Genomic DNA, 13440 nt, shown 5'->3' on the forward strand with positions numbered 1-13440 from the left:
TTAATGAGTACCAATACAGCATATGTTACCATGGTCTGGGAACTATGTACCGTGGCCTGGGGTCCGAGGAGCTCGGTCTCGTGGTCTGGTAGCTCGGTCCCGTGGTCTGGTAGCTTTGCCCCGTGGTGTGGGAGCTCGGTCCCGTGGTGTGGGAGCTCGGTCCCGTGGTGTGGGAGCTCGGTCCCGTGGTGTGGGAACTCAGTCCCGTGGTGTGGGAGCTCGGTTCCGTGGTGTGGGAACTCTGCTCCGTGGTGTGGGAGCTCGGTCCCGTGGTCTGGGAACTCTGCTCCGTGGTGTGGGAGCTCGGCCCCGTGGTCTCGGAGCTCTGCTCCGTGGTCTAGGGAGATCTGTGCGTGGTCTGGGGAGCTCAGTCTCGTCTGGAGCATTCTGTGTCGCTCTCGTGGTTTGCCAACTCAGTCCTGTGGCCTGGGCAGGGTGTCCCGTGGTCTCGGAGCCCTGTACCGGGTGCGCGCCCTGGGCGGCACACAGCAGCCGGTGCACGCAGCAGCCGGTGGGCGGTGCGGGCCGGCCAGTCGACCTTTGGCCTTCCGAGCGCGGCCCGGCGGCGGCTGCAGCGGCCGCCGGCCGCCCACGGCTACCGCGCCGGGTCGACGGCACGGCCTGGAGCGAGACGCCGTCACCGACAGGACCGCGGACACCGGGAGTCCGGGACCGGCAGGGCCGCGCGGGGCGGGCACACGGGCCGCCCCAGCCGCGGGAGAGCAGCCGGCACCACTCGGCCTAACGGGATACGGTGGAAAGTAGCGTGCGTTAGCCCTCCAGAGCACAAACCAACACGCCACTAAATATACAGAGCAAAACATAACTGAGTTCTGAGAGCTGTCCCCTCATAAGATAAGTTCGGACATGCTGGAGCTTTCTCTAAATCGACGAAATCGATACCATAAATGTTATTAGCCCAAAAAGCAATGAAGTAGAGACTGCCAAACAACGCAATCTCCCAGCATCCATCTCCCGACAAGCCAGTCCGACAGCCCACGTAGTCTGTGCACGGACTGTCGAGTTCACACACTGGAACGCAGTGCTGCTGTGTCCGACAGCGCAGGGTCCCGGCCAGCACGCGCAGGGATCCATCATCGGACACGTGACATAATCGTAAACAGCGGGCAGCCTTCATCTGTCGCCAGTGAACGCTGTCCCTGGTGTCGACTGGAGTGAGACGACAGCGTGGAACATACGTGTGGCGCGGAATCCCCGACATCAATTGAGCAAACACGAACGGCGCTTGACAAACTGCAGTATGTCCAAAAAACGGCGTCCCGAAATAGTGCTGATCTATCGTGATAAAATTTAAGACATGTTTAACTAAATAATGTAAGTCACGGTTGTTCAGTTTTCAAATAGAACCACCTCAAACGCACTTCTCCAACAGGTCTGAGTGGTGGTGGGTGAACCTACCGCAACATATGAATAAACGTGGCAAATGAATAAACAGAGACACTGGCCAGGTCATCCCAATCTGGTAGTGGTTGTGCGCTCGTGGCGGGAGTCAGACGGGCGCGAACAGCACATCGACTCCGCGGTGTTAACCAAAGCACGATTTATTTACAATGAGTGAGCCAGCCCCCGTTTCCCTGGATAGGCATGAAACATCCCGCGGGCAGTCCGTGGGCGGCAACACAGAATAGTCCACGCTGCGCTAAATTCAGACACAGTGAACTCCCATCCCAGCCTAGTAAGGCCTCATAAATGCGGCTGAGTTCGCAGACTGACCGGGTGGTCTAGCACGGGGGGGGGGGGCGGCTGTGTCACTGGGTGAACGGAGTCCGACGCCCCTTCCCGACCCCCGGTAACGTGGGTAAGCCCGCCTGGTTCCCACAGCAGCCGCCACCGCCCAGCCGTCTGCTGTCAGTGCCCTCCGTCTCCGCGTTGTACCATTTCAACATGGCGCGGTGCCGCTCCCGTTTGGTCCGCCCCGATAGTTCCGCTACCCGGGACACCCTGTACCCTGTGGGATACCCTGTGACCCCGTGTGGGAGCCACCCGGTGCCACGTGCCCGGGTCATGTGCTCAGAGTCAGATCAGGTGCGCACCACCGAAGGCCGTGTGGGAACCGGCAGAAGTTCGTCAACTCGGTAAACCTGCTCCTGATCCCAGATCCAGGCGAATTATTCACTTCTAAAAATACAACACTAAAGTAGATTAAAAGGAATCGTCTTACGTCCAGCATTATGCACGCTGACCACATAACCGGGGAGTGTTTTTACAGAGAAGCAGCCAGCAATCAGACACGATCATACGTTTTGAGTTCCATACCGGTTCTTAGCATTGCCGACATAACGGAGATGATATACCCAACGGTAGTTACTCAGCACAATGCACTGACACACATTGCAAAGAATACGGCTACTGTTTCATTTAAAATCCCATAGACGCTTGCAGGTAGGACGAATAAAAATTAATAAGCACTTGTCAATTAAAAATCATCATATTAAGCTATCTTTCCGTCAAACGTCAACAGGGAAGGCCGTCGTCCCGGAAAATGGCTCCGGCGGGTTGCTATCAACATTGGTATTTGGAAACAGGCCGCCAAACTACAGTTTAGTAGGCGTAGTTGTGTTTTCAACTGAAAACCGAAACCGTTACAGAACACATTTATTTCCCCAGTAAAACGGGCATTGCGAGTTTCTGCGATAGTACTAGGGGGATGGACAATGGTCACAGTTGTTCCGAACTGTTATTTGCCCGGTCTAAAATATCCGGAGCACATAATCGTTTGTACAGATAGGTGGCAACGCCCATCAGCTGCGAGCCAGCCGAATACCGTGTCATTACTTCATGTCGAGGCGGGCCGCACTGGTCCGACAGATGCAGCACCGCCGAAGGAACGTCAGGTGAGTGATAGACCCACTGGTCGCGATAGACCCCCCCCCCTCCCTCCGGCGGCCGCAGCTCGCGGCTCAGACCCCTGATGGGCCCGCTGGCCGCGACAGACCCCTGTGCAGCTCACGACCCCGGCTAGGGCCGCGCCCGCCCGCCCCCGCCGGCGTGTGCGCGGCCGCGGCCGCTCCAGTGGCGGGATGAGTGTGCGCGCGTGACTCACCGTTTGCGGAAGGGCAGGTTTTTCTGGTGGTACGGGCTGCTGGGCGATATGACCGGGATGGCGGTGCGTGGCGGGCACAGCAGCGGCGACGCCGGCATGCGCAGGTCCAGCGGCGGCGGGATCGGCTTGTGGCGCTTCACGGCGGCGGCGGCCAGCGGCGGCCCGCCGTGCGCGGCCAGCGGCCGCTCTGGGCCCGGCTCGTCGGCGCCGGGCTGGTGGAGCTGCAGTGGCGGCGGCGGCTGCCGGCGGATCCCGGCGCCGGCCGGCCGCGGCTCCGGCGCCGTCGGCAGCGGCTCCTCGCCGCCACTCAGCTCCACGTCCATCTTTTCAATTTTCACGCTCACATCCATGGCGGCATACCGCGGAGGGAAGGCAGGCAGGTACGGCAGTGTTCGCTACGGCTACAGTCTTCGCGCTAAATATATCTCTTCAGCTACAGTTCACAGCTCAGTTCCTGGGAAAACACAAACACGTAACGTCACAAATATTGCCGAACAGCAGCGTAAATAGGCCATGGGAACTGATATTAAATCTGATTTCAGCCGGGAGAAAAGGTCCGCCGTCGGTCGCAGTGCTGAGGTCTCCCAGCTGTGAGCAGGGTTTGACGCACCTGGCAGTGGCTCGGCTACCGCCAGGGCCAGCGGCTGGAGGAGGCTGGAGCCGATAGTCTGGAGCTGATCAGGGCTGAAACCAACAGCGGCAGCTGCAGCCGACAACGGCTGGAGGGGGTATAGGCGGCTGGAGCAGGCTGTACATCGTGCGCTTGGCGGACGGGATTGGCACGGCGCTCAAACAATGACTATGGTAGCAGATGGTATAAAGAACCCGCCTTTGAGTATGGGAGCTAGAAGCCGCTTCTTTTTACGACTACGTCTGCAGTTTCTTACTTGCTGAGCTTCCAAACAAAGACAAAGCGTACAATGTATGGCAATCGTCAACTAATGATTGAGAGCAGGGCATCTCCTGCCCAAGTGTTAAACTTTTTATCAAAGTGGCGGCGAACGCGTTAGAGCATATTTTGGCCTGATGCTCGTCGATTAGGTTTTAGCTACGTCAGTCCATGTTTCCAAACAATAACAAATGGGCATTACGTGGCAATCACCGATCACGCAAGCAATCACAAGGAATTTGGAAATACATGTGAACAGTAACGAAATGTATTTCTTTGAATCACAGCCGACTGCCAAGCATCTAATCATAACGACTCTAGCCCGAGATGGGCACTTGGACGAGAGAACCATTTCACGCCATTCTGCTAGCTAATTTATCTCATAATTCAGAGATATCACGGGCGGACTGAAAAAGCCAAAATCTGCAATAAAACTCATTTCATTGAGCTTGTGTGCTCGCTGATATGAATGTGAAACTCGCTGCAGTAGACACAATAGCAAATTTCTAGTGTCATTCTCTAATCTCTAGTGTCCACTGCCCAATGAACAAATAGCGACATTGACCCAGTACTACTACTTGGTGGATGTCACACAGCACTAGCCTTGGGAACAAGAGCTGATAGCCTGGACACATAGCTGGGTCTACGAGCTGGCGCTCTCCCTGTGTGCCATCTGCATGTGTTGGACAGCGGCGGAGAAGTGCCAGCCACCAATGCCAAGGCGGCGGTGATTGCTGAAGCCAATAGTCATACTGAATGATGGGACAGGATGCTCATTGCTCAGGATGGGGCCACCCCATGTAGTAAGTAGGAGTTGACATGGTGCTTTGGTGTCATCAGGTAAGAGGCGAACTGATTGGATGTATGATGATTTGTGGTGATGGTAATAGCATCATGTCCTTATTGAAGCACAAAGTATGTAGGAATTGATAAATAATATCAATGAAAACTGACGTGTCCTAGTAAAATACAGCACACACATCCTGGAGCAAGCATTTCAGTCACACACATGCTGTGGCCTGTGTGTCTATTCAATTTGCTGGTATCAAGTCACATAATCCCTCATATGGAGAGTGCTAATAACATCCAGCATGGAATTGATAGAAATGAAACATCAGTCCATCATGACTTAAAAATTACCATCTGTAATAAGTGTCATTGGCTCTTCTCTTCAAAACAATTGGAGCATGCTTTGTGTTTGATTTAGGATATCATACAGAGAAAAAAGAAAAGTTTGAAACTGGTAACTAGATCTACCTATTGAATATGTCCGTGCTTATTGAATGAATCAGCGCATAAGTTGAATGTAAGACTATGCCCTGCACAACACACCATAACCAAGATCAGGCATCAACATGATTCAGATTAAAACCAGGGTTGTCCCCTGGCTTTTTGATAGACAAAGAGTCAATATGCTCATGCACACATGCATTATGTTTCAAATCATTGAGCTTTTAAGGTACCAGATCAATTACAGGTCCATCAGGATCCCAATGCATAAGAGATCACATCAGGATTCTCTTATAGTTACTTCACTCAGCTTATCTAATTGAAACTTAGGGTCTGTTCTTGTCACTCCACGAAGCACTCCTCATTGTCCCATTATCAAATGGCTTCATCACACCTCCAACCTCCTGCATGCTCTTCCAGTAAGCTCATCTTTTAAGGTACCAGATAAGGTGCCGCCGCCGCAGCCCCAGCAGCAGCAGCCAGCCGGCGCTGCGGTGCGCGGCGCCGGCTACATCATCGCTGGTGGACGCATCGCGGCCGACGGAGGTGGGGCGAAGGGAGCGGCCTCGGCCCCTGCCTGCCGCCCGAACGCCTCCCTCGGGGGCGCAAGCCCCGCCCACGCGCCTCACCTTCTCGTGGTGGGGGTGTTCGCACCAAGAGGCGCATCTACCGGAGTCAACCGACGACTTCAGCTGCGACCGAGTCGCACACCGTCAGCGCGGCCCCCGAGTGGGGGGCTGCGCCTAAATGAATAGCCGACGGGAGCTGCGGTCCGCGTCCCGACCACTGGGCGCGGACCGCGCCGGCGGCGATGCGAGGGGAGGCGCTGCCGCCGGCCACAGGAAGGAGAAGGAGGACGAGACGCTACCGACAAAACCAGAGACGGACACCAAACAACCCACCAGAAGAGTCACCAGAGCCATGACAAGACAAGAAGGAACGGCCGATGCCCGAGCAACTGCAACCACTGAAAGTGCAACTCTGCGTAAGGCAATGGCGCAGCTCATTGAGGCAGGAAAGCAGTGTCCCACGGAGGTCTTCCAGTTGTGCACAACCGTAGAGGCGGAGACGCTACGTGAAACGATGAAGCGACTCATCCAACGGGGCAAACAGTGCACGGAGGAGGAATTCCGACTCGACAGTGGACTGCTCGAGACGTCAACAGACAAGACGGAACCTGAACCACAAGACATGCCAGCCTCCGGTCCACCGAGACGTAACCCACCTCGCAACACCCGAAGACAAGACACTCGGAGCCCGGCAGGGGACACACGCGAGGATCGGCCGAGGGACGGGGCCGTGGAGCAGGCCCAGCCGGAGAGGCCCCGTCCCTTCGCCGCCCTTGTGAGTGCAGCCAGAGCGCTCCCACAAGAGGACTACCGACCACCAGAGCATCTGACACGAACAACACGAAGTACAAAACTAACTCACAAGGCAGAACTACACATAATTCAGTTGAACGCTAACGGCATCGGTGCAACAGAGAAGAGGGCAGAGATCCTACGATACGCCGAGGAACAAAAGGTAGATGTCCTCTGCCTCCAAGAAACCAACCTCCGACAGGGACAGGAGACCCCGAAGTTCGAGGGATGGGAGGTAGCGGCGCGGGCTGACAGAAGACAGCATCGAGGAACGCACGCCGGAGAATCCCATGGATACGGAGGTGTCCTGACCCTGGTCCGTAGAGGATGCGGCTTCGGCTTCGAACCGATAGCGTACGACGTACGAGACAGAAACTCCGACGCAGTCATGATAGATATCCAATCAACGACACGAACTGTAAGGCTGCTAAACGCGTACATAGCCACAGTAAAACCAAGTAACGAAGACACGAGAAGGGACGAGTTCAACCCGGACAGCCTCCCGCAGGGAAGAAACGTCATCATCGCAGCGGACATGAACGCACACCATGAACTCTGGGACTCCAACCGTGCGAGAGACCCCAGAGGAGGCAGGATCGCCGAGTGGATGGACCAACATGACATGTGTGTGCTCAACTCCGGAGCTCCGACGAGACATGATGCGAGCGGAAGAGGCACCACACCAGACGTCACAATCTGCCATGCCGCCCTGAGCGGCGGGATCGAGTGGTGTATCGGGGAAGACCTGGCGTCGGACCACCGCCCGCTACACATCAAGGTGGAAATGCAAGTCAAAACGCCGCCCCCAGCAAAGAGAAGAGCGAGACTGTGCCTGCGGAAAGCAAACTGGACACTGTACCGAACACTGACCGACCACAAATTCAAGCACAAGCTACGCCGCATGACATCGACCGAGGCAGCGACAAGAAAACTCACTAGAATCATGGTCCAAGCGGCAGAGAAAGCCATCCCTCGCGTGCCACCCCGGAGAAACGCGAAAGCATGGTGGTGTGAAGAAGCCGAAGAAGCCGTGCAGCAAAGAAGGGAAGCCCGAGACGCCCTGAGGAGAGACCCTGGAAACGAAGATCTGATGGCACAATGCACAGAGAAAACCGCACAAGCGAAACAAGTTGTAAAACGTGCAAAGCTGAACGCATGGGCCCGCGAATGCGAGAAGATGGACGCGGCGACAGACAACTCGCACCTCTACTCCACAATCAAGGCGATGGATGGACGCGGGAAGAAGCAGGGATCGACAGCTATCCTGAAAGTGCACAGAAGATCTGCAAAAACAGCGAAGGAAAAAGCAGATGTCATGGCTAAACACTATGCCCAAGTCAGCCAATCACAATACTCAGCCTCAAACCAGGAACTCAGAGACCACCAGAAGGCCAGACGACAGGCGGTGAACAAGGCGGTAGCCCAACCATGCAAGCAACACCCAAACTGTCGGGGCAAAGTCTGCCGTCCCTACAGCCTGACGGAGCTGGAAGTGGCCCTGTCTCACATGAAAACAGGTGCCCCCGGCCCGGACGGAGTGATGCCACAGATGCTGAAGGAACTCAGCACGGCGGGCAGGAAGACGCTCCTCAGAGTGCTGAACAAGAGTCTCGCATCGGGAGAGGTGCCCACCGCCTGGCGCAGAGCCAAGATCATACCGATTCACAAGAACGGGAAACCCCCGGAACAGCCGTCGTCGTACCGCCCCATCAGCCTCACCAGCTGCATCTGCAAACTGGCCGAACGCCTCCTCCAGGGCCGACTGGCGTACCTGCTCGAAGCGAATGGCACCCTCGTCCCAGAACAGGCGGGCTTCAGATCCGGCCGGTGCACAGAGGAGCAGATCGCCCGACTCGGCCAAGATATCATGGATGCCATGGAAGCGAAGCCCACCAAGAGAACAGTCCTGGTGGCTGTAGACATGACTGCCGCGTACGACCGTGTCAATAAAACCAGTCTGCTCTACAAGATGACGGACATGGATGTTCCACCATGTATGATGAGGTGGATCAGGAACTTCCTGGCAGATCGAAGAGCCAGAGTGGTATGGGACGAGACGGCATCCGCAGAGGTGAAGATGCGGGAGGGCCTGCCGCAGGGAGGAGTGATCTCACCGCTCCTGTGGCTCTGCTACATCAACGACCTGGCACCAGTGCTGCGGCGGCACGACGTGCAGATCGGCATGTACGCAGACGACCTGATCATCTACGCCAGTGACAGCAGTGTCCCCACAGCCCAGGCCAAGGTGCAGGCGGCAATGGACGAAGTAGAGGAATGGGCCTACGCCTGGAACATGACAATCAGTGCCACCAAAACCAAGACAATCTTATTCACCTCCAACGTACACGAAGTAAACTCAAAGAAAAAGGTGGACATCTGTCTGGGGGACACGACCATACAGCAAACCAGCGAAGTCACAGTGCTGGGAGTCGTCTTCGATACCCAACTGTCTTTCACCCAACATGTACAGCAGTTGAAGGGCAAGCTGGCAAAGCGACTGCAAGTCACCAAGGCTCTGGCGGGAACCACGTGGGGTTGCAGCTCAGTAACCCTGCGAAGGATGTACTGCCAGTTCATCCAACCCGTAGCGCTGTATGGAAGCGCGGCGTACATGTCGCTGAGCCGGAAGACGAACAGGGAGAAGATGGACCAGGTCGCGGCCGCCGGAGCCCGAATCATCACGGGCTGCCCAGCCGGCACGAGGACGAGGGTGGTGATGGCGGAGGCCAACATCCGGAGCATCTCTTCTCTGGCTGAAGAACAAGGCGCGATCCTGCGAGAGAGGGTCATCCGTCTCCCTGACAGCGTCCCGGCCCGACAGACGGTCACCAGGAAGATGAGGAAGCGGCTCGTGAACCGGCAGACCTGGCGCGAAGAAGCGACCAAGATCGCGAAGGAAGCGCTGCTTGAGGAGACGGAGAGGGAGGCAATGTCCCTGCCACCGCGCCCCCCGTGGCTGTCGATGGGGAAAGGAAGGATCAGCTTCCACACGGAATCTGGTGACACCACCTCCAGACATGATCCACCGGAAAGAAGGCGAGCGGCAGCAGAGCGCGTCCTGGAATCCCTGCCGCCCACGGACTCAACCTACTACACTGACGGTTCCACGGAGAAGGGGTTTGGAGTTGGCGGAGGGGGAGTTGTCCGCATCGAGCAAGGCCGAGGCAACGCGACCTGGAGCGTACCGGCCGGCAAGTGGTCAAGCTCGTACCGGGCCGAGCAAGTGGCGTTCCTGGCAGCTGTGAGGGACGCAGCGGGAGCCCCAAAGGAAGTCAAGACGACCCGCCTGTGCACGGACTCACTCTCACTGGTAACCTTCCTCAAACAGGGTACCAGAGGGCCCGCCCCAGAAACCCTTACCGAGATATGGACAGGCCTGAACCATCTCAGTCGCAGAAAAGTGAACGTGCAAATCGTCTGGATCCCTGGCCACGCAGACATCGCGGGAAATGAGCAGGCAGACCAGGCTGCAAACACCGGAAGGACCCTCCCTCAAGAAACGGCCAAGATCGACCTCCCGTCGGCGAAAGTGGCCATCCGTGGTGTGTGCTGGAAGAAATGGTCTGGCACGTACCACACCACCGTGCCCCCGGAGCACACTCACCGGAGAGCGACGGACGGGCGCTGCCTGAAGTATGAGAGTGAATGGGCCAGACGGGACCAGGTTCTGCTCCATCAGCTGCGAGCGAACCGCTGTCCACTGCTCCAAGCCACACTAGCCAGATGGAACAGGCCGGACACCGACGGCCTGTGTCCCGAGTGTGGCGTGCCGGAGGACACGGAACACGTGGTCTGTGAATGCCCGAAATACCAGGCGGCGCGGTCTGCGCTCCTCGGCCACACCCCGACACTGACGGTGCTACAAGAGGACCCGGACGCGGTGCTGAGGTTCTTCAGGAGGACTGGCCTCCTGCCGGAGGCTCGATGATCGGCCCGCCGGAATCGCCGGACAACAGAAGAAGAAGTAAGCTCATCTGGGATCTCCTAACTCCTAAGGTCTTCTTGCACTCTTTAAGTGTGGTGGATTTATAAAGGCTAAAAGATGCATACATTATCAAAAGTATATAAAATCATATTTGAGTTGAAGAGGAAAATTATTGGGAACCCAGGTCACAGGAGTGTCAGTACCATCATCATACATTTTCTGTGAATTTGAACAAAAGAAGCTTGGGCCAAGCTTCTTGCTTCAAGCTTCTTCTGCCAGCCAAGCTGCTTGGCTGGCAGATGATCCTCCCATGTAATAGAGATTGTCCAAAAATAGAGACTATTTGGCCTTCTCAATCACAGAGAACTATCCAAGTTTGTTTAGGTTGACGTTGAGTTGAGTTAGGTTGAGACTCAGTTCCCCCCTCCATTCTGCTTCATTTTATGCCCAAACAGTTTAATAAATGGATTGCAGATATAACCATATGATGTTATTGACATGATTTTAGTAAAGTATTAAGTAAAATACAACTAAAAAACAAACAAAAACATACACCATGGTGTAGCACCATAACATACCTGCAGCATAAACAATATTTCAGGGCGATGACTGTTCGCTGGTAAACTGGTGTGTTCTTTGAACCTGGGTTCTCATCGGGGCGATGTTCGTTCACAGTTTTTTATCAGCAGGCTACGAGCATGCTATTTCTTGACTCCTCATTCGTCAAATTCACATGGTCTATTCATTTGACCATTGACAAAGAGAGGCCAGGAAGCACCAATAAGAACTTTCTTATATGAGAAAACCGATAACATGCTAGTAAAAAACAGCGACCTAACAGAGCTCAGGTCTGCTGCCTTATCCTAATGGCTACAAGACCATTGGAAACCCTACCAGAGAACCGTCCTTACCAGGTGATGGGCAGGTCAAGGTGAAAGACAAATGGCCCATATTACGGACGCCGGTGAAAACAGGGCGCCGGAGGGCATATTAGTCATGTGACATTTAGAACTTCTCCCCCTTCGTGGGCCTTCTACATTCTAAACGTCACGTGTGAATTTCACGAACCTTGATCAAATCGCCCCAGGCGCCCTGTTTTCACCGTCGTCCCATATTACCCATCAAAATCCTAATAAAACCACCCACTTCTAAGAGGTTGTAGTTTCATGGGGCGTACAATACAGCCTGATGTAAAACACTATCAAGTTTATGAAATTGGCCAAAGGAATAGGTAATTTAAGAATGGAGCTTATTAGCCCAATTAGATTTGAGGCAAAATGTGATCGGATAAACATGAAATAAAGACAAAAATGTGGCATAGCATACATAGAAATTATTAGGGAAACTTCAACAGACATGATACCTACATGAAAATGAATAAAAAATGATAGTAACTTGAAATCAAGCAATTTTTAAGCTTAACTAGCATAAACAAAAGAAATAGACAAATATGGCGCATGCCCTTGAACTATCCTTGGTCCTATCCTTGATTCAAACCATGGAACATAATCGACATCAATAAAAAAGTCATTACCTACCAGCGCATAGGAAGCAGAGATCAACCTGCTCCTTCCACCTCCCAGCACGTCAAAACACTAACAACGCCACCCCCCAGTCGCGCCCATTTACAAGGGCTCAAGGATGCAGCAAATTGTTTCTTTTCCTGCATGTACAAACTAATATGACGTCACAAGACTTCAGAATCCGTGCAGGGTATTTATTGCCATGGCACGAAAAAACATTTATAAGTATTTTGAATTCTGCATATCTATGGATTTGAAGATCTTAAGATTTCATCAAAAAAATATCAACAGCTATCACAAAGTTTTTCAAGAAAAATACTGAACGATATCACATCTATGGATATCACACTTACTCGAACAACGAGCTTATCTATTGAAGAAAAACGAAATTTTATTTTAGTTGGCATAAATATTGAATAGTTTTTATGGTTTGCAGGTAACTTAAAATGGAAAGAATAAAATTGTTCGGAGTCTGTTGTTATTTTAACCTGAAGCTACTTCACTATCACACTGCAGAAATAAACGTCAACGGCCGAGCACTTTATGTGCAGACTCGTAAAATGCCAGGATATGGTTCGTGCTGAAACGCCAGCCAATCAGCACACCATTTTTATATGACGACAATGAACCAATAAAATGAATATTTGGAAAGAGTAGAATAAGAGTACCTACTACACACGCTGCCAATTCCACAAAGTACAAACCCAGTAAACATGCCGACGTCGGCCCGACGTCGGTCCAACCTCGGCTCGACGTCGGCTGGATGTCGGATATGCCCGCATGTACCGACGTCTAGCCGAGGTCCAGCCGACGTCGGGCCGACGTCGGACCGAGATAAATTGCTGAGGTCCAGCCGACGTCGGGCCGACGTCGGGGCGACGTCGGACCGACATCGGCCGCTGTTTTGACCGTTAAAATAATATAAAGTACATGTTTCATGTTTCATAAAGAGCTTCTGTATCCAAAATATCCTCAGGAAACTCAAATCTTCCTCCACGCCGCAACCCCCTGATCCGGACTGGACGGGAAACTTTATCCCATTTGGGATGGCCCGTAAGCCGAGCTCGCCCGTAGCCGGGTGCGGTGAGTGCTTGGGGGCTGCTCGGCCTATCCTTTGGTCAGGCTCAGCCCCGGCAACTCACCAGGGCCGGGCCCAGTTCATATAGAAAGGCCAGTCGGCAAGTGTCACTTTGCCAAAGTGCCACTTATCAAAGGGACACTTTGGGAAACGTTGGTGCAGGTGTGTAAGAGTGGCTATATGAATCCATTGTGGGGTCGCCCTAATTCCAATAAGTGTCACGTAACAGCAATGGGACCAGGGACTCTATATGAACTGGACCCAGGGTGCCCGCCAAGAAGACCAATGTCTCCATCCTATCATCCTCCCGGCTCTGAAATGGTCTTGTCAGACCGAAAGGGCATAACCCAACAAAACAAACTATATTCGA

The 13440-nt window shown here is 53.9% G+C and overlaps 1 protein-coding gene across 1 annotated transcript in view; it reads right to left on the reverse strand.

The window, feature by feature from the left end:
* The window catches only part of LOC122378234 (HMG box-containing protein 1-like), a 24201-nt gene extending 12084 nt beyond the window's left edge, over positions 1 to 12117 (reverse strand). Inside the window, exons 1-2 of the mRNA XM_043359061.1 lie at positions 12008 to 12117; positions 3065 to 3518 (exon numbers count right to left, since the gene is read on the reverse strand). Coding sequence (XP_043214996.1) covers positions 3065 to 3414 — 350 coding nt within the window. The 5' untranslated portion in view covers positions 3415 to 3518; positions 12008 to 12117. The remainder of the gene's footprint in view (positions 1 to 3064; positions 3519 to 12007) is intronic.
* Between the last annotated feature and the right edge of the window lie 1323 nt (positions 12118 to 13440).

The sequence above is a fragment of the Amphibalanus amphitrite genome, unplaced genomic scaffold, assembly GCF_019059575.1.
Source record: "Amphibalanus amphitrite isolate SeventyFive unplaced genomic scaffold, NRLGWU_Aamphi_draft 000056F_arrow, whole genome shotgun sequence".
Taxonomy (NCBI): domain Eukaryota; kingdom Metazoa; phylum Arthropoda; class Thecostraca; order Balanomorpha; family Balanidae; genus Amphibalanus; species Amphibalanus amphitrite.